Source organism: Dermochelys coriacea, chromosome 1 (genome assembly GCF_009764565.3).
Source record: "Dermochelys coriacea isolate rDerCor1 chromosome 1, rDerCor1.pri.v4, whole genome shotgun sequence".
NCBI lineage: Eukaryota > Metazoa > Chordata > Testudines > Dermochelyidae > Dermochelys > Dermochelys coriacea.
The window spans coordinates 283,637,499-283,663,402 of NC_050068.2; the positions used below are offsets into that span (position 1 = coordinate 283,637,499).

General features: G+C 44.6%; 1 protein-coding gene and 1 long non-coding RNA gene across 9 annotated transcripts in view; both read left to right on the forward strand.

The window, feature by feature from the left end:
- Window positions 1-225: 225 nt before the first annotated feature.
- The window catches only part of NAP1L1 (nucleosome assembly protein 1 like 1), a 57,036-nt gene continuing 31,357 nt past the window's right edge, over window positions 226-25,904 (forward strand). For 2 of the 8 annotated variants that reach the window (XM_038418229.2, XM_038418239.2), the window contains exon 1: window positions 310-436. Coding sequence is in view for 1 of the 8 variants with exons in the window: in XM_038418192.2 (XP_038274120.1) it covers window positions 238-436 (199 nt within the window). In the remaining 7 variants the exon portion in view is untranslated. Of the gene's footprint in view, window positions 437-680; window positions 811-18,944; window positions 18,967-25,904 lie in introns of those variants that run through there. The other 6 variants (XM_038418192.2, XM_043493098.1, XM_043493096.1 and 3 more) reach the window with 6 other exon arrangements.
- Window positions 1,332-15,299, forward strand: LOC122455959. The gene is made up of 2 exons (XR_006274502.1): window positions 1,332-1,382; window positions 13,856-15,299. It is a non-coding gene; the product is annotated as an uncharacterized LOC122455959 (long non-coding RNA).

A 25,904-nucleotide genomic window follows, 5' to 3' on the forward strand; every position in this document is an offset into this window, starting at 1 on the left:
CGTGTATTCATGGTGTGGGTGTGTGTGTGTGTGAGTTCTCAGGTGGGACCTCGGGGCTGTGTGTTCACGGTGTATGTCATGATCACACGCGAGGTCGCCTGGGGCCGGGCGCGTCACGCTCTGGCCCGGGGCGAGCCGTTTGTCCCGTTTCGGCCTGGCGGCCCCTGGCTATATACCCTACCCGCGAGCCCGACCACCCCGCGCGCCTTGCTGTCCGGCCCATTGGGGGCGGGGCTGATGCCGGACGGCTCCCGCCTAGGCGCTCACCCCGGCGCGCGCGCGTTGCCTGGGGACAGGGGCGCGCGGGGAGGAGGGGGTTACGTGGTGACGTTATTTCTATATGAGCGCGAGCGGCGGGAGCTTGGGTCTTTTTACCGCCAGTCGCGCGGCACCTCCTCCTCGCTCCTGAGTCACTGCGAGCCCCGGTTCGGCGCAGGTACTGAGGAGGGGGGAGCGGCTGGCGGGGGCCGTTGCGGAATCACGGCGCCCGGCTCTGGGCGGGTGGGGGTCCGCTCAGCTCTCGGGGGAGGCGCCCCTCAGCCTGGCCTGGCCGGGCCCCTGTTCCGGGGTCGCCAGGCAGGGGTGGGCCGGGACCGGATGCGGCTGGGACTGGGCCGGGCCGGATGGAGTCGGTTGTCCCGGTGTCTGCGCGGCGCGGGGGCCCTCCCCTCCCGCGGGGCCTTTCTGCTCCGCCCCGGGGAGCAGCGCCGGTTAGTTCCCTCCTCCGGGGCCGCCATGGCCGCTGGGGTCGCACTAGGCCGCGCTGCCCTGGGCCTGGCGCGGGGTGGGGAGAGGTCGGTCTGCCTGGTAGTAGCACGTGGGGTGGGGGCTGCCTCCGACCTTCCCCGCGGCGCTGCCTCGCCCGAGGCTGATGTGTGGGGTGGGGGGAGAGTCGGGGTGCGGATAGGGGGTGAGCAGGGGAGGCTGTGCTGAGGTGGATTGGCCGGGGGGGGAGGGGGGCAGCGTGTGGGGTATGTGTCTGTGGCGGGGACGTTGTTGGCGTGGGGCAGGAGATGCGTCTGGGGAGGGGAGTGAGGGGCGCCTGGTGCTAGCTATGGCTCCTTGCTCTCTACCCGGGGAGCGTCGAAGCTAATGTGCTGCGCAACTTGTTACTGCCAGGGGGACCCAGCGATTCAGAGCCTGGTGATGGATCGCTTGCGCTCTCTGCCTTGTGGAAGAACTGTCTCCGCTCAGTTCCTAGCTTCCCCCAATGCATGGTACCTAGTGAGTTGAGCGCAGCATGCTAGTCCCCTCTGGGCTTCGTTCTTGGCGCTTACTCACAATTCCATAAAAAGAAAAGGAGTACTTGTGGCACCTTAGAGACTAACAAATTTATTAGAGCATAAGCTTTCGTGAGCTACAGCTCACTTCATCGGATGCATGTGACCTGTAGCTCGCGAAAGCTTATGCTCAAATAAATTTGTTAGTCTCTAAGGTGCCACAAGTACTCCTTTTCTTTTTGCGAATACAGACTAACACGGCTGCTACTCTGAAACCTCACAATTCCATGTAAAGGTCAAGTTTAAAGTACCATTAGTGACTGTAAGTGATGATGAGTGGTAGCTTCCCTTGTCAGAAAGGCAACTTGACATATTAGTAACCTCCACCCCCTGGAGCAAGTTTCAAGCAGTGTTGAGGGGGTTGCTTTTATACTGTTACCAGTTGCATAATTTTACTGGTGATATCGGAGTTTAGACTTCAAAAATCCACTTACTCCAAGAAGTCAGGGAAAGCACTTACAACAGGAATTTCTATATAAACTCAGCTTAATAAATTTTTTTTGTCTCTATTTGGTTGGTAAAATAACTCTCCAAAAGTGGACAGAGGGTAATCAATATGCTGATGTTTTCTTTAGTCTGTAGCCAGACATTCAGTGCCTCTGCAGCAGCAGCAAAGTGCAGTTCATAAGATTTGTTAGATTCCTTGCTGCTGTTTGGAACTTGGTGGAAGACTTTTGTACAGCATGTCGTAGTTCCTTGGGAAAAGTTACGACCAGCAGCAGCAGAGGTAGACACTGAGATAACAAGGGAAGAGGAATCAAAAGACCAGGAGACTGGAGTAGTGGTGGAAGGGTACCAGAGAATTCTGCTCCTCTTCACATCAGGCATGAAGCTCTGGAGGGAGAGAGAAGTGAAGATTCTTCCCTTGAGAGTGGTTTAGAGGTTTTGGAAAGTGTATGGAAGCACTTCAGCCTCTCTGGTCACTCGATTACAGACCTAAAAGTGCCTATTCTTCAACAAAAAAGCTTCAAAAACAGACTCCAATGAGAGACTGCTGAATTGGAATTAATTTGCAAATTAACTTAGCCTTGAATAGAGACTGGGAGTGGATGGGTCATTACACAAAGTAAAACTATTTTCCCCATGTTATCCCGGCCCCTCAGACGTTCTTGTCAACTGCTGGAAATGGCCTACCTTGATTATCACTACAAAAGGTTTTCTTCCTCCCCTCCCCCCTCCTGCTGGTAATAGCTCATCTTAAGTGATCGCTCTCCTTACAGTGTGTATGATAACACCCATTGTTTCATGTTCTCTGTGTATATAAATCTCCCCACTGTATTTTCCACTGAATGCATCCGATGAAGTGAGCTGTAGCTCACGAAAGCTTATGCTCAAATAAATTTTAGTCTTTAAGGTGCCACAAGTACTCCTTTTCTTTTTACTATTCTTAGCAGCTTTGGATGCTAGGTTTCTTACCAGGGCCTTGCCCTGTGTTTGTATTTTGTGTCTGGTAAACTTTTCAAGCTCTTATCAGAATTCTACTGAACTTAAATTGAAATAACAGACTTATTTGTTTTCAGTCTCTTATAAACTTGGAAAATTTGTTTTAATCTGTCATTAACACAAACTTGTGAAGATGTTCACTTATGTGAACTGATGACATTGAGCAGAGCTAGGCATTGTGCAGGTATGTTGCAAAGCTTCCCCGCAGCACTTCTTTCTTGATATAGAATCATAGAATATCGGGGTTGGAAGGGACCTCAGGAGGTCATCTAGTCCAACCCCCTGCTCAAAAGCAGGACCAATCCCCAATTTTTGCCCCAGATTTCTAAATGGCCCCTTCAAGGATTGAACTCACAACCCTGGGTTTAGCAGGCCAAAGCTCAAACCACTGAGCTATGCTCTCCCCCTCCCCCCCAAATTTAATATTCACGAGGCATATTTCCTAAAAAACTCTGCAGATTTCAGAAGCCACAGCACATACACCCATCATGGTATGTTTTATATAAGCGGACATAGAGAGGTTCCCTTTGTTATCAACTAAGAATACCACAAGGACATGACTCTAACCATGCCTGTATCAATATATTGTATTGTAAAGGCTTCTACCGAGTACTTGAATCTGAAAAATTTATTTATTTTTGGGAAGGAACAGCAAATCTCCCTCAGTTAGAGCCTCCCTCAGAGAGCTCTCTCTCTCTTCCTCACTAAGGAGCAGCTAGAATTCCAAGTTTCCACACCTTCATGGCCAAGTCTCCAAGGAGGTAAAGATTTAGACACCTAAGAGCATAAGTGATTCCGAACAAAGACAGCCTTGCAATGGAGAAGCTGACCTGATTTGATAGTTCATGCTCCTTAAGCCCCAGTCTGTCTTAATGACACAAAAGCAAACCAAGAATGGGACAAAGAAGGGAACTCAGAGGACTACAATCAAGAAGTGAGGGAGCTTCACTCAAGCCAGATAAAGCTACTTTGATGCTGAAGGGTCAGGTACCCAAGACACCCCCCGTTAAATAAAACGGAACGAAGAACAAAGGAGTACCCGGCCCCCCATCACTGCCACCTCCTTGGAAAGTTGAATGTGGCCCCTATCTCCCCCTCCTTCCCAAAGGACAAGGAGAAAATTCAGAGGGGCCTCCCCCATCTCTAACCCTCCCAGAGATACAAGGATGGGGTTACCAGGAGTCCACTGCTTGCCCCCCCCACAGAGGAACTAGGAAAAGCAGGAAATATTTATTCCCCCCTCCAATCCCCAACTTTCTAGGAGGGTTAGAGAGAGGGAAGGTGGGGCACCTGAGGCCCAAACATTACCCTCCCCATAAGGGAGAAATGAGGGGCAGGGAGTAGGGACGGCTGGGGGAAGCCTCATCACCCCCACCACCCATAGGGAGAAACAGGGAAGAGGAGCGTCCCTCTCCTGCCCCTTCCCAGATCCGGCCCCCGGGACAGCCGGACCTCCTCCATCCATCCTGTACAGGAACCTGCCCTTACAGGGGCAGCAGCTTCCCCACCCCTTAGGAGGCCTTCTGCTCCGTACAGGAACAAGCTTCTCCGGTTCAGCCATTCCCCTCCCTCAAAGACTGCTTGCCCTCCCCCCCCATGCCCTATAGGCAACTTTCTCCCCAGCCCCTACGGTAGGAGCCACTGAGACTTGGTTATTCTAGGCGGAGACTGCATTCCTGAGAATGTCACCATATTCTACCAAATTGAATTTCTGCAAGTCAGTGACATGGTAGAAAGTTGTCCATTATCTGAACTTTCAAAGTACAAAGTAACCACATGAAATAAACGTATTCATTATCAGAGAAATGTCAGAAACTAAGTACACCTCTACCCCAATATAACACGGTCCAATATAACACAAATTCGGATATAACAAGGTAAAGCAGGGCTCTGGGGGGTGAGGCTGGGTGCTCTGGTAGACTAGCGCATCAGTGTGTCTGGCTCCCATGTACTGCTGTGAGGGGTGTGTTAAGGGTGCTGGGCCGGGGCTGAGGGGTTGGATAATGGGGCAAGGGGGGGAAGAGGAATGGGTTGGTTCAGACGGGGCTGCAGAGGGGCTTGGCCAGGCTGTGGCAAACCGGGCGGCGGCTCATGGCTGGAAGCTCATGTCCCAGCCCGAGTGCCTTCGGCTGCAGGGAGCGGGTCTGTGCTGCAGCCCCGGCTCCACGCCCTGGCCAGGGAGTGCTGTGTGCTCCACCAGGCTGGGCGGTTTTGCCACCGCTTCGCTCGGCTCCTGCCTTCCTCCTGTGCACTGGCCAGGGGGTGCTGCGTGCTCCGCCAGGCTGGGTGGTTTTGCTGCCGCCGCTGCTTCACTCAGCTCCTCCCTCCCTCCCGAGACCCTCTGCCCCACTAACAAAAATGATTTAGTTTGCAAGTTTACAAACATTTTTATCCTTTAAAGGAATAAAAATCTTTGCTAGTAAAATTTCAAAGCACATTATTTCTTTGTACACTCTAATCCCTCTACCCCGATATAACGTGGTTTCACTTATAAAGTGGTAAGATTTTTTTGGTTCCAGAGGACCGCGTTATATTGGGGTAGAGGTATAGCTGTCAAAGTAATAAGAATTTTTGGAGTGTGTGTGTATATGTGTGTGTGTATATGTGTGTGTATATATGTATATATATAAAAATATAATTTTTTGCATTATCCCAAGGGTTGCAAGACACTGCTTCCATCTATGGTTCATCACTCAGGGAATATCAATTATGGTCAAGCAGATGTTGTTTCAAAACATTTAGATGTCTATGCTGGTAGAGTGTTTGAACACCAACTGATTTTGTGGTCTGCAGTCATATGGCTTTGGGCTATGCACATGTTCTATCTCAAACTAAACTGGTATAGGCCTGGCCAATACTTGTATGGGGAACTTAAGGAACAGCTAGATGCTGCAGAAAGTGGTGACGTTTGTTGTATTTTAAAAATTGTCATCCATTATTCTGTGAGCATGTACAAAATCCGATTAATCCACAAAATGGGTGGCATACTTGCCTCTAAATTAATACTGAACCAATACTTCAGCCTGTCACTAGGGTTTAAGAAGGTGTCACCAGATGAAATGTGAAAGCTGGTTCCTAATTGCTTGTGGTTAGAGCCCATGACTTTCAAGAGTAGGATGTTGAACTTGTTGTCTGGTCGCTTTCTAGTTTGGATAACTGCATTCTAAGTATATTCCATCTGTCCTAAACATACTGCTCTGCAGTATCTTACAACAGCTGTTAATACATGCTGTAGATCAGTTTATTTGTAAATTGCTTTGGGATTCTTTGCACTCAAAAGTGGTGTATAACTAAAGTTAGTTAACTAAAAATAAATTAATGCCACTAACTGACCCTGGCCTTCAGAAACATAAGGTTAATGAACTAACGCTCATTTCCACCTAAACCACATCTAGGTTTTAGCTTTTATATACAAATGCTTTTTACATTTAATCCAATCAACATATGTATGGAAGATTTTACAAAAGGTGCTTGAAGACATCTCCACTTTAGCTCCTGATTGACTTAATTGGATTTAAAAACACAATGTGGGCAGCCTGTTGAAGATTTCTGATATGCGTTTAGCAGACTTCGTAGATGCAATAAAATTAAGTGCAGAGGAGGCATGCAATTTTACCTCTCAGGCCTCATGTACTCCCCAGCAGGCTGGACCTTAAATTTGCAGAAATATTCCTGAATTTTATGATAGACTAGAAACTTTGCAGCAGCATCATTTATTAGAATTGACCCAAGCATTCTAGGGGGCACCAGGAAGCTGAAAAATTCTGTTTTGGTTCTCTCAAGCCATATTTTTTTCTTAAACCCTTCCTGTGAACTTTTTCATGTTTTTGGTGGTTTGTCCCAGTTCAGGACCCCCGCTCCCCCTCAAAAGAAAGAAATTCACATCTGAAAGATTTCTTCTTAAATTTTATTTTTTCCTGGCCAGCGCTATTCAGAGCTCGTTCAAGTGTGTGAACAGTTCAGAACATTGAATTTCACCTGCCATTGTGTTGTCCATTCACCTAGCAGGTATCACATTAAAAGTGGGAACTTCAGAGTTCTCTCCTAATGCTGGTGCTGTGACTGCACTGGTGCGGCAGCACTTTAATGTTGCAAGTGAAGACATACCCTAAGACAGCAGTAACTTTCCTTAGACTTCAACTCACAAATTATTTACAAGCAAACTACCATTTAAGAACTCATGGAGTTTCAATTTCAGCTCCTACTATCAAGGATAAACAAGAAATGCTCAGATTAATAAAGGACAAATATCTACATGGGCTTGTACAGAAGTCTTCTGGGCAACTCCTGGGCTGGTTCTAACAAAAGGGTTTGATTTTTTTTTCTACATTAAAAAAAAGTTTCTCTTGCAAGTTTCTATCAGATAATAAACAATTCCGTCAACAAGCACTCAACCCCTCTGCTAGTTTGTAGCACTCCGAGGCTAGGTCTGTATGATACTTATATCAGTATCAGTATATAACTGTCACTCGGGTGTGAACAATCCACACCGTTGAGCGATGTAGTTATACTGACCTAGCCCTGTGTAGACAACACTGTCGGGAGGTGACCTTCTCTCACAGACATAGCTACCACCTCCTTCAGAGGTGGATTAACTATGCTGATGGTAGATGCTCTCTTGTCAGCACAGGAATGTCTTCACTTATGTGCTGCAGCTATGGTGATGCAGCATTTTAAGTGTAGACCTTCCCTGAGTGCTTGTAATTTACCCTTGCTGGGAAGATAGAATAGGAACCCAGACTCTGGTCAAGTGAGTAAGGAAATATACTACAGAATTAGTTTAAAACCATGACAGACCATTAATTCTACCCCTTTATTCTATTACTGATTCAGATGCTCTGAACTGGTTCTAAAAGTGGGATAATTAGAATGTAGGGACGTAGAATACAGGCCTCACACTATCAATACTTGCTATACCGAACAAGCTTTAATTCTATATTAATAGAGAAGTACCGTATAATCTTGTGGTCTAAAACTAGAACTAAGAATCGGGGACTTAAACACTTATTCCAGTTTTAACAGACTGCCTCAGTTTCTCCATTTCACCATCAATAAAAATGCAATAATGCCTATCATGAATGGATGTTGTGAGGGCTAGTTACATCATGTATTTGGAGGAAAAAAAAACTAATCAAGTATTCATCCAAAGACTTCAACGTATTATTTATTCTCCATGCCCAATTCTGCAGAGGAGTTATCTGGGAGTTGGCAGAGATGCCAGAAAGGGATACACGCAGTGGAGCAATTTGGTAAAACAATTTAGGGCAGCAGGGGTCAGTTTAATAGTTTATCTGACAAGATCAATTCGTACAATTTTCAAAACCAACTGAAGGAAAGGATAATGTCAGCTGGCTGTTGAGGTCAATTACAATCAAATGCGACAAGGTTGACAATTACACAGATATTTCATATCTGCAAGCCTTTGCAGCAGGGGTGGGCAACCTGCGGCCTGCGGGCCCACACGTGGCCCATCAGGGTAATCTGCTGGTGGGCCATGAGACAGTTTGTTTACATCGACTGTCTGCAGGCATGGACGCGGTTTGCTGTTCCTGGCCAATGGGAGCTGTGGAAAGCAACACGGGCTGGCCGCTGTTTCCCACAGCTCCCATCGGCCAGGAACGGCAAACCGCAGCCACTGGGAGCTGCAGGCAGCATTGCCTGTGGATGGTCGATGTAAATAACCTATTTTGCGGCCTGCCAGTGGATTACCGTGACGGGCCACATGCGGCCGACCACTGCTTTGGAGCATTGTGCAACATGAAGGTGGATTTTCTTCCGCTATCTTACAATAAGCATATTTTTAACAGCTGTACCTGAAAAAAGCTTTTTAAAAGTCTCTTACAATTAAGTACTTTAAAGAAGTCTTTTGAAACCTAATGTCTGACAAGGCAGAAAACTCAGCAGCTCCAAGCCTGAAGCCATTGAGTAGCTAACTCCTTTACTGCTGGCTGCAGTTCATTCCTGTTCCCATGGAAACCAATCTTTTATCAATAAACTGTAAACCTGATTTTTAAAAAGAAACCTTTCCTTTTTTTCAGCAACCAATTAACTTTTTATAGAATCAGAGAGAGCAGCCAGCAGCAGTCTTGAACTTTTGTAAGTTTTGGTTACTGCAGCCTGGAAAAGCCACTATAGCAATAAACTACAACAAAAGCATGCACATATTAATTGTAAATGTCAAGTGATGAGGTCCATGGCAGAGTAGAAAGCACACCACTAATCTACTAATGATGGCCACGTTCTAGCTTTATTACAGAGTATGGCTCATTTGCTTAAAGTTTTAAGAGATTCTGAGGTGATTATGGCACACAACCTTCCACTATGAACAACCATTCTAGTATAACGAACTAAGTGTGGAATATAATTGAAGACTTGGGAAAGATTCCAACACTCTTACAGATTTTCCCTCTCCCACCCTATGTTGCCTCTATTAGCTTCAGTTTTCATGCCCCAAATAACATTTCTGGCTCACTGATCTAACAAATGGCAATAAAAAGTCATAATTCACAAACAAAATCCTTAAGCACTGGTGCATGGGGATGTGAGCAAAAATATCTGAGGAGCCAGCCATAATGGGGTTTTGAATCATCTATAGCCTCATTCATAACCATAGTTGCGAAAACCCATTAGCTACGTAGTGTTTTGCAGTTTTATATTTTTAAAGCTTATTACTATTTGGCAGAGGGATAACTCAGTGGTTTGAGCATTGGCCTGCTAAACCCAGGGTTGAGAGTTCAATCCTTGAGGGGGCCATTCTGCCTCAGGCTGCTCTCCCAGCCAGCAGCACAGTCTGCTGCCAGCCTACCCCTGCTTTCCCCTCCTCTCCCTCCATGAAAGCAACGGACAACAATCGTTTTGCACTTTTTTCCGTGTGGGCACCATATTGCTGTCAGCATCGTCATCCACCCGCCCGTTCCTCTCCCACTCTGCTCTCCTGCTCGCGCCATACCACGGCAAGCATGGAGCCCGCTCAGATCACCGTGGCAGTTGTGACCACTCTAAACACCATGCACGTTATCCCGCAGTATATGCAGAATCGGAACCTGCAAAAACAGGCGATTAGGCGACAGCAGCGTGGTAAGGAGAGTGATGAGGACATGGATACGGCCGTCTCTCAAAGTATGGGCTCTGGAAATTTGGCCATCCTGGTGGCAATGGGGCAGGCTCATGCAGTGGAAAGCCGATTCTAAGCCTGGGAAACAAGCACAGACTGGTGGGACCACATAGTGTTGCAGGTCTGGGATGATTCCCAGTGGCTCCAAAACTTTCGCATGCGTAAGGGCACTTTCAGGGAACATTGTGACTTGCTTTTCCCTGCCCTAAAGCGCCAGAATACCAAGATGAGAGCTGCCCTCACAGTTCACAAGCAAGTGGCGATAGCCCTGTGGAAGCTTGCAATGCCAGACAGCTACCGGTTAGTCGGTAATCAATTTGGAGTGAGCAAATCTACTGTGGGGGCTGCTGTGATGCATGTAGCCAACGCGATCGCTGAGCTGCTGCTATCAGGGGTAGTGACTCTGGGAAATGTGCAGATTATAGTCAATGGCTTTGCTGCAATGGGATTCCCTAACTGTGGTGGGGCAATAGACGGAATGCATATCCCTACCTTGGGACCGGACCACCAAGGCAGCCAGTACCTAAACCAAAAGGGGTACTTCTCAATGGTGCTGCAAGCACTGGTGGATCACAAGGGATGTTTCACGAACATCAATGTGGAATGGCTGGGAAAGATACATGACGCTCACATCTTTAGGAACTCTGGTCTGTGGGAACAGCTGCAGCAAGGGACTTACTTTCCAGACCAGAAAATAACGGTTGGGGATGTTGAAATGCCTATAGTTATCCTTGGGGACCCAGCCCAAGGAGCTGTTAAACTATAGGCTGAGCAAGTGAAGAATGGTGGTAGAATGTGCATTTGGACGTTTAAAAGCGCACTGGCGCAGTTTACTGACTCGGTTAGACCTCAGCAAAACCAATATTCCCATTGTTATTACTGCTTTCTGTGTGCTCCACAATATCTGTGAGAGTAAGGGGGAGACGTTTATGGCAGAGTGGGAGGTTGAGGCAAATTGCCTGGCTGCTGATTATATGCAGCCCGATACCAGGGTGGTTAGAAGAGCACAGCAGGGTGCACTGCACATCAGAGAGGCTTTGAAAACCAGTTTCATGACTGGCCTGGCTACGGTGTGAAAGTTCTGTTTTTTATTTCTTGATGAAAATCCTCCCCCTTGGTTCACTCTACTTCCCTGTAAGCCAACCGCCCTCTGCTCTCCTCCCCCACTCCCCTTTGATTACCGCTTGCAGAGGCAGTAAAGTCATTGTTTCAAATTCATGCATTCTTTATTAATTTGTCACACAAATGGGGGGGAATAACTGCCAAGGTAGCCCGGGAAGGATGGGGGAGGAGGGAAGCACCGGGTGGAGTGGGGGAGGAAGGGAGGACGGAAGGACAAGGCCACACTGCACTTCAAACCTTTATTGAATGCCAGCTTTCTGTTTGGGCAGCCCTCGGGTGGAGTGGTTGGGTGCCCAAAGGCCCCCCACCGCTTTCTTGGGCGTCTGGATGAGGAGGCTATGGAACTTGAAGAGGAGGGCAGTTGGTTCACAGGTGCTGCAGCGGCGGGCTGTGTTCCTGCTGTCTTTTCTGCACCTCAACCATATGCTGGAGCATATCAGTTTGATCTTCCAGTAGCCTCAGCTTTGCATCCTCCCTCCTCTCGCTCGTCCCTCCTGACCTCGCGTTCATTTTGTGTTTTTCTGGACTCTGACTGTCTCTCTCAACGTATTGTGCTGGGCTCTTTCAGTGTGGGAGGACTGCATGAGCTCAGAGAACATTTCATCGTGAGTGCGTTCTTTTCGGCTTCTAATCTTTGGTAGCCTCTGGGATGGAGATGATGCGTGGAGTGATGAAACATTTGCAGCTGTGGGAGGGCAAAAAAGGAGATTAGTCTTTAGAAAGAGACATTTTAGAGAACAATGGGTAGACTCTTTCTTTCACAGTGAACCAAGCTGTTAACATTACATAGCACATGTGCTTTCTTTACAAGGTTGCATTTTGCCTCTTATATTGAGGGTCTGCCGGTATGATGTGAGAGATCACACACGCAGGGCTGGCGGGCAACAGAATTCGGCTTGCAGGCAGACATGGTAAGCCACAGTCTTTTGGCTTCTTTAACCTTCCTAACATGTGGGAATGGTTTCAAACAGCAACACAGCAGCACCCTCATTTCACATACCAAGCACCCGTTGGGCTGGCCATTTATAAGGAGGGGCTGTGGTTTTCAGGTTAACGTGCAGTACAAACCAAACTAACTCCCCCACCCAATTCTCTGGGATGATCGCTTCACCCCTCCCCCCACCGTGTGGCTAACATCGGGGATGATTTCTGTTCAGTCACAGGCAAACAGCCCAGCAGGGACGGCCACCTCTGAATGTCCCCTGAATGAAATACCCCTATTTCAACCAGGTGATCATGAATGATATTCCTCTCCTGAGGATAACACACAGAGGTAAAGAATGGATGTTGCTTGAATGCCAGCAAACACCGGGACCATATGCTGCCATGCTTTCTTATGCAATGATTCCAGACTACGTGCTGCTGGCCTGCCATGGTAAAGTGTCCTACCATGGAGGACAGAATAAGGCTGCTCTCCCCAGAAACCTTTTGCAAAGGCTTTGGGAGTACATCCAGGAGAGCTTCATTGGGATGTCCGTGGAGGATTTCTGCTTCATCCCCATATACATTAACAGACTTTTCCAGTAGCTATACTGGCCGTGAATGCATCCCAAATCTTCAGGGCAAATTAATCATTAAACACGCTTGCTTTTAAACCGTGTATTATATTTACAAAGATACACTCACCAGAGGTCCCTTCTCCGCCTTCTAGGTCTGGGAGCCTGCGGGTCGGTTGGGAGGGTATTAGATCCAGGGTGAGAAACAGTTCCTGGCTGTCGGGGAAAACGGTTTTTCCACTTGCTTGCTGTGTTCAACTTCCTCCTCCTCATCTTCCCCATCCCCAAAATTCGCATCCCTGTTGTGTGAGTGTCTATTGATGGAGTCCACACACGGGGCTGGGGTAGTTGTAGGGGCTCTCCCTAGAATGGTATGCAGCTCATCATAGAAGCAGCATGTCTGGGACTCTGACCCGGAGCAGCCATTTGCCTCTCTGGTTCTTTGGTAGGCTTGCCTAACCACCTTGAGTTTCAGGCAGTCCTGCTGCAGGTCCCTGTTATAGCCTCTGTCTCTCATGACCTTGGAGACTTTTTTTTTTCCAAATATTTTGGCATTTTGTCTTTTCGAACGGAGTTCTGATAGCATGGATTCGTCTCCACATATAGCTATCCGATCCAATACCTCCTGTTTGGTCCATGCTGGAGCTCTGTTGCGATTCTGGGACTGTATGGTCACCTGTGCTGATCAGCTCGCCATGCTGGCTAAACAGGAAATGAAATTCAAAAGTTTGCAGGGCTTTTCCTGTCTACCTGGCCAGTACATCTGATTTGAGACTGCTGTCTAGAGCAGTCACAATGGAGCACTCTGGAATAGCTCCCAGAGGCCAGTACCGTCAAATTGCGTCCCCGCTACCCCAAATTGGACCCAGCAAGGTCTATTTCAGCGCTAATCTACTCGTCGGGGAGGAGTACAGAAACTGGGTTTAAGAACCCTTAAAGTCGAGGAAAAAATGGTTTCGTAGTGTGTACGGGTGCAGGGCTAAATTCGACCTAAACCCGTAGCGTAGACCAGGGCTAAGACACTGATGTCCAAAGCTAGCACATGGCCATGGACTTTAAGGAGCTCAACTTGTCACTGCTCTCTGATCTGCTGTTGAAATTCTTGACATATCTCCAGTCTAACTGCTAACTCATTACAACAAATAGAGTTGTTACATGCAGATATGTACGGTGTTTGGTTCTGTCCTCTGATCTCAGTAGAGCTATTTTAATTACCTGAGCTACTGACCTAACTCTTCTTGTAAGTGTATATAATAGAACAATTAGACATAAAAAAATTAATAATTTGATTATATCCGAGTTGTATGTAGACTATGCATAAGATTTCACTGATTTTAACAATATGGAAAATATAAAACCTGTACTCCTTTGAAGATGATTCAGAAAAAAGACTGATGCAGATATTATTTAATGAGACACAACTTTCTAGTTTTTTACTCAAACTAATTAATTGAATTTGCTGAGAACTAACAAATCCTTCTGTACACAAAGCATAAGAGCTATAAACTTCTGGAGGATAATCCCATGTTTTTATAATACAGAGTGAATCTATGCTTTAAGTGCAAAACAGAATTCAGCCTTAACTATGGAGCTGCATTTGGCGCTTCCATACTTTGGTTCTGTAACCATATTTTTCTTTGCTATGAGACTTTCATATTTCTAGCATTGTGCTAATTTAGCATGAACTCAGACATTTTAACCTACTAATTTATTCAGATGTATGTTAATGACTTCAATACTGTTTTTGGGTAAAAATGTTTTTCGGCCACTATTCAAGTACCAAAACCAAAACTTACCAGTGTTTCAAGTTTAATTGAAAACTGTCTCAATTGTTTCATGAAATTTGATGTTGAGACCATATCCTCTTTCTAAAATCTTCCTGGTTTTTAGATTTCCTTTAAAGGAAAATCAATTAGACTTGTGAATTTATGGATTGATTATGTTTGCAGGCAAAATACACTTCAGTCCGGAAATCTGTTAATCTGAAGCAACAACAGTTGCACAACTGGAGGAAGGGGCCACTGAGCCACCTTGCTTGCATGTGAAGTCACGTTAGGGACAACTGTGACTGCTGTCTCCAAAGCAAAGCAGCAGCATACCTCATGAACCTTTGAGTATTAACAACACTCCTGATGCCAGAGTTGGCTTTCCTAATCAGTTCCGTAAATTACTTCTACCTCATCTGTCAGCTCTTGTTTCTTCTCTGTGACCCTTCTACTGCCCATAAGTAAATTGCTCCTATGGAGAATGTCTTTCCAGGACCTTTGCACTTGTACCCTTCTATTTCCACCCAGATAAACTTTTTTTTTTTGAGCATATCATTTTTTATTCCCACGCACAATGAAGTATGTGCATGTGTGTTTTGATAGATGTTGATTCTTGAATAAATGGTAACCTTGCAGCAGGTTAGCTTCCATTGCTGAAGAGAAACTGATGTCACAGTCAGTCAGAGAGTAAAGTGAGTTCCTATTTTTTTAACTTAGATTTACTGTTACAGAATATACATTTCTAACTTCTAAATTGGCTTTAATTTCAAAATGAACGTATTTCAGTGGTCACATTCATTGGATGCAATTCAGTGGGAAGTTGTGGGACACTTGATGAAATATATGGGGTTCTGATGAACCTCATCTCTACCATTTGGACAAAGTGTTGTCTTTTTACTGACTTCTTTAATATTAGAGTTTTAATGACTTGGCCAAAACTTTGTTCAAGTAATTTTCATATTGGTAGCTAGCTAAATTAGTGTAAACTCAAATTGGCTAGATTCTTATGCATGTCCTAAACGTGACCATATTGTCCCTGTCTTACTGGAACAGTCATGGCGTCCCATATCATCATCATCATCATCAACAAAAGTTTGTTTGTTTTTAAACTAAAATCTTTAAGACCTTGCTGTAGGGAATAGAATGGGGGTGACCAAACCATGGATTGCAAGCCACGTCTCATTTACAGCTAAAAGCCAGCTCGTGGAGCCCACTATGCGTGGTCCCCCCTTCCCCCCCATTCTCTGCCTACCAAACTGGTGGGGGGGGGGGGGCAGAAGAGCTCTGGACTTCCGCCCCGAGCACCAGAAGGCAGCTCTGCAGTGTTAAAGCCCAGAATCCTGACAGGTGTGCCCAGCTCTTGAAGTTATGAAAATTATTATTTACGACTCAGATGGTCAGCAAGTTTGACCATCTGCAGAATAGAATTTGCTCAGTATCGGGAAACAATCCATTAGAGTGTTTAGCCTATTACTTCGAATATGCCGAAGTGTACACACCACACTTCTGATTAAAGTGAATTAACGACAATTATTCAGTGTTTCATGATTTAATGTTCTGAACATTGACTACGTCTGTAGCATGAGCTAGGGGTGTGATTCTTCTGCTCTCTTATGCATACTTGTGCGAACTCTAATCAAGCTAGCATGAGCTTGAGTTAATAGTATAGCTGGAATAGCATGGGTAGGAGTAGTGGAGGCATGGCTTCAGGTAGGTTTGTACTTGGCCTGGTTAAGTTACTATATAAAAAAAGTTCTCTAATCCAAGAAATAAACACGTATTGCTATTGAGTGAGAGGCTGGTAGTATTGATACAGCACACATTTAAACATGTAACTTTGTGTTATGATGTTTTAACCCTAAAATGTTACCACCAAGTATCCTGTGTCATACTCTGGCAAATATAGTAATGTTACATACCAATTTGCTGTTTGAAAATGCAGTATAACATTACTTGTGTTTTGTCTTAATACTTGCATTCTTCAAGAATCCCTGTAAAACTGTACTGGGTTTACTCCTGAAGGAATTCTGCGCACCATATTTTAAAATTCTGCAAATTTTATTTGTCAAAATAACACTCTATAATCATGCCAGTTTCAATTATTTAGGTAATCTATTTCAAAATACCTGTCAGCAAGTATGTTCGTAACTATACAGACACGCACACATTTCACCAGGAGTAGAGAGTTAAAGAAACCCCGACACCTAATTCCTAATTGCTTCTCTACCCTTCTTCTCTTCCCTCCTCACCCCAAACCTAGCCATGTTCCCCCCCCCCCCGCCCATATATTCAGACTGTTTCCCCCAGAGGCCAACTGCAGGCCCCCACAGCCCAGACACTCTGACCCAACCCTCCTAGAGCCCAGGGATCCAAAGGGAGAAACAGCCTGATGCTATGTCTTGGCCTTGCATAGAGTTTTCTGCACACTGCAACCAACTTCCTTCCTTCAGGGAATGCTGGGAAAAAGAGTTCAGGAGAGCTGGAAGTTTCTCAAGTAGATACTGTTAGAGACAACTGTAAACTATCCAGATATAAAAGGAGAGATGAGAATAGTAAGAGGCCTTCATCAGGAGCTCTTTAATGGCCTGAATCAGGATGGATTTGATTTAAATCATGATTTAAATTACTAGTCAGGAAGACTCTATTTAATCAAGGATTTCTACATAAAAGTGCATTCTTGGTGGTTATAACTTTAATAGATGTTCTTCACAACTCAGATGTAGGTTTCATTTTTATAAGGTACACACTATATTTTTAAAGTGATTTATTTTGAAAACTTTTCTGATTAGTTTTACAGCTATATCAGAAAATGAATGATTCTTTGGTTGTTTCATTTACCAGAGGTAATTGAAGCAGATATTTATGAAGTCATTGGGAGGTGAACTATTTCCAATTCAACAGGTTAATCATTAATATTTGGAGGATTTTCTTGCTATGTTTTAGGAGGAGAACATCACCAGACAGACATTTAAATTGTTTTATTTAACTTAAACAATGTTATGTATTCTGGATTTTTTTCTTCAACAGCAAACATAATAATATTTTAACAAAACAAGCATATGAATTTTTGAATTTAAACGTTGCAGCTTTTTTAAAATCAGCTTTGTTTTTGTTAAAATTGTTTAACTTAAATAGTTAAATGAATTTTGACAGTTGATTTTTGTTGAATTTTAAAGTCAGGTCAACATGAGAAACTTAAAATATGGGCTTCTGCAGCTAACTCAGTCGTCTTCACCTTCATTTTCCTGTTTGTTCATAATCTGGAAAAGGAAAACGAGCTTTCTGCTTTTTCAGGTCCCAACGATTTCTTAATTTGGAATGAATTACACCGGCAGAAGAAGCTATGCTGTTAAAAATGAGATTATCCCTTCAACAGTCTCTGAATCCAAGTGCTTAAGTGACTTCCACCAGTTCATTGGTGTGAATTTCTTTAACACATCATCCGCAAACATCTATTTCTTGAATTCACCCTTAGGTCTGAAGTTTATCATAGTTGGCATTATGGAGAGAGGATTGCTGGCGTCCATGGCAGAGCCAACTCCTTTTCTTCAGCAGTTAAGGTTTGACCTTGGTACCGAGTATTGAGAATATTTGCAAGAAAATGAGATGGAGATAGTGCTTGTCCAATTCGTTTTTTTTTTTTAATGCTTGTAATTTAACTCTGTCATAGCATATTTTTCTTTTTAAGATCTCACTCAGTTCCTTCCAAATTTCGACAGTGTCAGCAATAAAATAGCTATTTCCCTGCATTTTGTTCAAGGCTACAGAAATAGGCTTCAGGGTACTCGGTATTTCTCTTAATCCCAATGTGGAGAACTTGTGCTGTGACAGTGCCATCTATTTTTTCATGATTTGGTTCACAAACTGTCATCATATTAGGCCAGTTCTTTATATAGTTCTCAAAACAGTCCACTACTGAGTTCCATCGCACATCTTGTGGGAGAGTTAGCTTGGTTCCTCCCACTTTTTTCAGAGCAGCTGCTGCGAAGTGGTTGTTACAAAGTATTTTGCAATTTCAGCAATATTAGCCTTTATTTCTGGAACACTGAAATCTTTGGCTAGGAGGTGCATCAAATGAGCACTGCAACCATATGTTAGCTTGGGACTCTCTTCTAAATAATTTCTTCTCATCTTGGATACGTTTGCAGCGTTGTCTGTGACCAAGCTGTGTACTAGACATTTGAAAATTTCCCCCCAGTTTGTTATAGCTTTTACTGCTGCTACTTGTAAGTATTCTGCTGTGTGTGTATTTCCTGATGGATCGATTTGTTTCTGTAAGGAAGACGTTCCCTTCTTCTGTCACACAAGCACGTACAACAGGATCATTGTGGACATTGCTCCACCCATCAAGACTCAGGTTACCCTCTAGACGTTTTGCACACTGCTCAATTTCTCTTTCATACACTTTATCCAGCAATATGCCTCAACATCTGCTCTGTTGGGTGAACTGTATCCTGGTCTTAATGACTTAACCATGTTAATGAAGTGTGGGTTCTCAATCATATGGAAAGGAGAGTTTGTTGCATAAACAAACTGGGTAATTTTTTCATCAATTACCTCTTTTTGGAATCTGCTGGTTCTTTTCACAAATTTGTCTATGGTTGTTTCTGGATGATGGAGGTTTTTTTTTTTCTCCTTTTTGCTACAGGTGATGTACTGTGGCTATGTGACATACATGATATGACTGAAACATTATCATTGGCAGATAACTGAAACTACAGACAATGATGATGGTGATCTTGAAGGTGGATAGTGTTCAGAATCCTGTATGTTGAGGATGGATTCTCCTACACAAAATAAGTCAATGCAGTTATTTAATTATTATTACTATACTGCTCATTTAGTATTACTCATTGCATTCGGTGATACTCAGTATTACTTTAAAGGTGAAATTGTAAAAGAAATATCTGCCTATTTCAGCTATTTATTTTTTATCACAACTGCATCTAAAATGATAGTACCATAGAATAACTACTATATTTTTTTGCTCAAACATGAGAATTCAAGAATAGTCCAGAAGGAAGACAGGCAGTCCTTAAGAAAGAAGTATGAAATAAAAAAGTTTACGAACCTGCATGTTCAGACATGTTCCTTTCATCATCTTCAATGCAGCTTCCGCCAAAGAAGGAACACTTCTCATAATGTTTCATTCAAGCATCCAGGCCTTGCATTTCTTTGTTGCACTGTTTGTATTTTGCATGCATGCCTATCTTACCCACAGGTAGAGGAACTTCATTAAAATTTTCCCAGACTGGGTCTCTTTTACAGCCTGCTGCCATTATAGGTTTTCCCTTCTAGTGATAGAATGGTATGGTAGATCTCAAATCCAATGAAGGATACGCTACACTCAGACCGTAAGACTTCTGGAATATGCTGCTCAAACAGTTTCACTTTTGTTTCTACTGCTTGTCCCTCCCTTCTCACATTTATCTCCAGACTTCTTCTCCTTGTCCATATATATTTCTGCCCCCAACAATCTTCTATTCATTGAACTTTTTTGAAACTTTGCACTTTTAGAGAGAGGTAAGGGATTGACTCCGTGTACACAAATTTGCAGAGGGACAGTAGGGTTGAGGTCTGTTGTTTCTCACCTCTTTATATATTTATTTTAAAACATTTTTGCTGTTAACAAGTATGTTATCTCTGGAGACACAAATCCACAGTTGGAGAACTGCAAAACTAAGCATTTCTAATGGTATCTTCTAGACTGAGCACTGAGTCCCATTGGGTAGGTATAAAGATTAACCTAAATCTATACCGAAACCCCTGGAACCCCATAAAATTGGGTCGCTAATCCATGAACTATTGGAACTCATTTACAAAACTTTTCTTAAACATTACATGAATATATTTTCTTATACTATAGAATTAGAATTTATCATCCCTATTCCATGATCAGACATTACATCTTTGAGCTATATCTTAATTAAAACTATCTTTAGATAAAATGCTTTTTGATAAAAAAAAATCTATCAAATCTGATTTAAATCAAAAACAGATCTTTAATTTTTTTTAAAAAAAAATTCCTTGATTTTTATCCATCCTGCTGCAAATTAAAAAGGAATCATACAAAGAGTAGAAACATAGTTTAGTCACTAATGCAACGTTAACTGTGTTGGTGAGGATAGTGTAGGCCAGCTATACCTTGCAGCCAATTAGCGGTATTTTGGACCTTATCCGGTATCTATCATCCGGGGGTTAGAAGGGAAAGATTGTGTACCTCCCTATCCCGTGATGCAAATGAATAAAGGAGAGAAAAGTAAAGTAAACAGATGACAGCTTTTGTTTAAAACAGAAACCATGAGATGTGGTTTGACAATTCGGATTTAAAATCCGGGCCCAACCAAACAGACACCTTGGCAATAAACAAACAAACCTAAAACAAAAATACGCCAGATACTGCACCATTTCTAGGTGTTGATAGGCCATAGATGATACGACACTGTTGTCACAGGTGACTGATGGACCTTGGGTCTTCTCTGCTTCTTAAGAGAGGCCTGGCTCTGTCATCACCCAAGGGTGAGCAATCAACAGGACCTCTGTACCTTTTTCTGAAAATGATGTGGAGTTCAGAGATTAAGCACAGTCACAGTTCTTAATGCTGATGTCTTCAGATGCTGATCTTCTGGTCCACGTAGCCACCCAAATACAACTGTACCGTGGCTGCTGCTAGGATGGACAGCAACTAGGCAGCGGGCGCTCAGAGTTTGTATAGGCACAAGTGTGCCAAAGTTCTGAGGTAAAACTGGCAGTTTCCCTGCTGGAACCTGTTTGAACCAGTTCTATGCTGACTGTTGGCTGCCTTTCCTGCCAGAGTTCCAAAAGGGCACAAAAACTTCAACAAGAAGTTAAACAAAGATGGAGTCGAGCTGTTTGGCAGGCACACCATTTTGAATTTTAGACTCCATATCTAATGCATGGTTAACCAAATGTAAAGGCATAAAATATAACTTATTCTAAAGCACAGGACAATTTATAATCTTTCATATACAAAAACATTCTTACAAGGCATATAAAAGAATAACCCAAGCATGTAGGGACAAAATTAGAAAGGCCAAGGAAGAAGGTTAATTACACCTAGCAAGGGACATAAAAGGCAATAAGAGATTCTTTACATTAGCAAGAGAAAGATGAAGAAAAGTGAAGGTCTCCTACTTTGTGGGAAAGGAGATCTAATAACTGATGACATCAAGAAAGCTGAGGTGTTGTGCTTAATTTTCTTTAGTCTACACTAAAAAGGTTAATGCTGATGAGGTAATTAACAGCCAGGGGGAAGGAATGCAAACCAAAATAGGGAGAGAACAGGTTGAAGAATATTTAGATGAGTTAGATGTGTTCAAGTTGGCAGAGACTGATATAATTCACCCTAGAATGCTCAAGGAACTAGCTTAAACAGTCTCAGAACTGTTAGCAATTATCTTTGAGAACTTCCGGAGGATGGTGGAGGTCCTGGAAGACTGGAGAAGGAAAAACATAGTATCTGTCTTTTAAAAAGGTGAATAAAGAGGACCTGGGGAGTTATAGACCAGTCAACCTAACTTAGATACCCGTAACAAATACTAATCAATTTGTAAGTGCCTGGAGAATAATAGGGTTATAAGGAATAGCCAGCATGGAAGTTTGTCAAGAACAAACCATATCAAACTAATCAATTTCTTTATTTGACAGGGTTACTGGCCTAATGTGGTATCTTGGGTGTGGTTTTTTTTTTGTTTTTGGGTAAAGTGGGGCATTTGACGGTCCCACATGACATTTTCAAAAGCAAGATAGGGAAATGTGGTCTAGATTAAATTAGTATAAGGCGGGTGCACAACTGGTTGAAAGACCATACTCAGAGTAGTTATTAATGGTTTAGTGTTGAACTGGGAGGTTGTATCTAGTGGGGTCCTGCGGGGTCTGGTGGAATTTAATGAAAATATTGACAACTTGAAGTGGCAAGTATGCATATAAAATTTGCAGAGAACACTACACTGGGAGGGGTTACAGCAAGCACTTTGGAGGAGGGGATTAGAATTCAAAATGACCTTGACAAATTGCTGCATTGGTCTGAATTTAGCAAGATGAAATTCAGTAAAGACAAGTGGAGAGTGCTTGCTTGAAAATTTAAAAATCAAATGCACAACTATAAAATGCGGAATAACTGGCTAGATGGTAGTACTGCTGAAAAGGATTGGGGGTCATAGTGGGTCACAAATTGAATTTGTCAACAATTGATACAGCTGGAAAAAAAGACTATCATTCTAAGATGTATTAACAGAAGTGTCATAGGTAAGACATGGGAAGTAACTGTCCTGTTCTTGGCACTGGTGAGGCCTTACCTTGGAGTACTGTGTCCAGTTATGGGTGCCACACTTTAGGAGAGATATGGACAAACTGGAGAGAGTCCGGATGAGAGCAACAAAAATTATGAAAAGTTGAGACAACCTGACACATGGAAAAGCTGCTTTTTTTTTAAAAAAAAAAAAAAAAAAAAGGGACATGGCTAGTTTTGAAAAAACAAGACTGAAGGGATCTTCAGACCTGATCGTAGTATTCAAATATTTAGAGCTGTTATAAAGAGGATGGTGATCAGTTGTTGTCCATGACAACTAAAAGTATGTAAAGTAGCAATGGGTTTAATCTGCAGCAAGGAAGATTTAGATTAATATTGGGGAAAAACTGTCTAAAAGGTAATGAAAGACTAAAATAGACTTCCAAGGGAGGCAGTGAAATCTCCATTACTGGAGGTTAACAGGTTGGACAAACACCTGTCAAGAGTGATCTAGGCTTAGGCCTGGTCTACACTACAGGCTAGGTCGAATTTAGCTACCTTAGGTCAATTTAAAAATGACTGGGTCCACACAACCAACCCTGTTCCATTGACCTAAAGAGCTCTTAAAATTGACTTCTGTACTTCTCCCCGACGAGGGGAGTAGTGCTAAAATTGATCTTGCTGGGTCGAATTGGGGTAATGTGGATGCAAATCGACAGTATTGGCCTCCAGGAGCTATCCCAGAGTGCTCCATTGTGACGGCTCTGGACAGCACTTTGAACTCCGATGCACTAGCCAGGTACACAGGAAAAGCCCTGGGAACTTTTGAATTTCATTTCCTGTTTGGTCAGTGTGGCGAACTCGGCAGCACCTATGACCTTACAGTCCCCGCAGAATTGTAGAGCATAGAATGTTTCTATGCTTTCCCTCTATCATCTCCGACTGTGATGTTATCACAGATTAAAAGGCGGAAAAAAACGCACTTGCGTTTTCTGAGCTCATGCAGTCTTCCCGCACTGATAGGGTACAGGTTAATGCATGGAGGCATTCAGTGGCAGAGACCAGGAAAGAATTAGTGAGTGCGAAGAGCGGAGGCAGGACGCGATGCTGAGGCTAATGGAGCAAACAGACATGATGAAGCATCTGTTGGAGCTGCAGGAAAGCTAACGAGCACAGACCCCCGCTGCATCCACTGTATAACTGCCTACCCTCTGCCCCATGTTCCATATCCACCTCACCCAGATGCCCAAGAACGTGGGGGGGAGGCTCCAGGCACCAGCCACTCCACTTCAGAGGATGGCCCAAGCAACAGAAGACTGTCATTCAAACAGCTTTGATTTTTAGTGTGGCTACAATAAGCAGCGTGGCCAGGTCCTTCCCTCCTCCCCCACCCCACCCGTTATCTATCTCTATTAATTTAAAAAAAAAAAAAGCATGGTTTCTAAACCATAGTTACTTTATTTCGAAGGGGGCTGGTGGTTGGCTTACAGGAAATTAAAATCAACAAAGGGGGCGGGTTTGCATCAAGGAGAAATGCACACAACTGTCACACTGAATGCTGGACAGTCATGAAACTGGTTTTCAAAGCCTCTCTGATGCGCAGTGCACCTTGCTGTGCTCTTCTGATCTCCCTAGTATCTGGCTGCTCAAAATCGGACGCCAGGCGATTTGCCTCAACCTCCGACCCCACCATAAACATCTCCCCCTTACTCTCACAGATATTATGGAGCACACGGCAAGTAGCAATAACAATGGGAATGTTGGTTGTGCTGAGGTCTGATCTAGTCAGCAAACAGCACCAGCGAGCTTTTAAACGTCCAAAGACACATTCTACCACCATTCTGTATTCACTCAGCCTCTAGTTGAAATGCTCCTTACTACTGCCCAGGCTTCATGAGCAATGGGAGCAAGGGATAGGTGCAACCGCACAGTGCTGCCGACTGGGAGAGCAGCCTGAGGCAGAAGCCTCCAGCTTGCATGATATTTCAGGCAGCACTGAATCTCCATGAGACAAAACTTAAAGAAGAGAATGACCTGGAGTTTCTGGCTCCCATTCATTGCTCTAAGAGGAGGATAGCCATGCCTGTCCAGGGGCCCCTGAGCGACCTCACCGAGGTCTGCCAGGAGCACCCAGGAGACGTACGATGGCTATCAGTCCTACTGCACCATCTGCCGCGAAGGCAAGGAGCTGGTGCTGTATAGTGATGCAGTACCGCATCTGCCAGCAGCACCCAGGAGACGTACGGTGACGGTGAGCTGAGTGGGCTCCATGCTTGCTGTGGTATAGTGTCTGTACCGGTAACCCAGGAAAAAAGGCATGAAACAATTGTCTGCCTTTGCTTTCATGGAAGGAGGGAGGGAGAGATGCCTGATGACATGTACCCAAAACCACCTGCGACAATGTTTTTGCTGCCCATTGGAATTATGGGTTAAGCTTAGTAGTGAGCTGGAGCCGGTTCTCACTGGTTTGCGCGAACTGGTGGTTACATTTTGAACCAGTTTTAGAACCGGTTGTTAACCTGCTTCCCTGCAGGGGGTGCTGAGGCTTTGATGGGCTCTGGCTGGGAAGTGATGTAATTCCTCCTCTGGCCGCCGGGGGCGCTGTGCTGCGGGAGCCATGTGGGCTGCCACCTGGCCCTGGGCACGAGCCCTGTTGCTGCTGCTCCCCAGGCCCTGAGGCTCCCGATGCTGCCTGGTGGGTCCCCGGTTGCTCTGCTGGGCTTGGGCTGTGTCCTGCTGCTCTCCCTGTGAGTACCCACCACCCTGCCCGCAGCCACCCCCTGCCCTGCCTCCAGCCAGCCCCTGTCTCCAGCCACCCACGCATCCCCTGCCCTGCCTCCAGCCTGCCCCGCACCCTCCTGCCTCCAGCCAGCTCTGCACCCTCTGCCCTGCCTCCAGCTAGCCCTGCCCCACGCCCCTGTCTGCAGCTGGCCCCACATCCACTGGTGCCCTACAGTTCCCAGGGCAGTAACCCTGCACACCTGCTTCAATGAGGAGGGCAGGGAGCAGCTGGGACCCACACGTGCACATCCTAGGGTGACCAGACAGCAAGAGTGAAAGATTAGGACGGTGGTTGGGGGGGTAATAGGAGCCTATATAAGAAAGACCCCAAAATCGGAACTGTCCCTATAAAATCGGGACATCTGGTCACCCTAGCACACTCCCAGGGAATGGTGGGGACCCACACATGTGAAACAGAGCTCATTTCTAGTTCATGCCCATCTTTTTAAAAAAAAAAGAACTTTAGGCAGGGTTAACATACATCTGTATTTTCCCGGACAGGTCAGGCTTTTTGGTTCTTCAGTTGCCGTCCGGGAGGAAAATACGGACGTATGGTAACCCTGTTGGTACAAAAAATACATACTGGGGCACGTCCCTTAAATCGGAACTTTTTATAGGGAACTGGTTGTTATGATTTTGGCAGCTCATCAC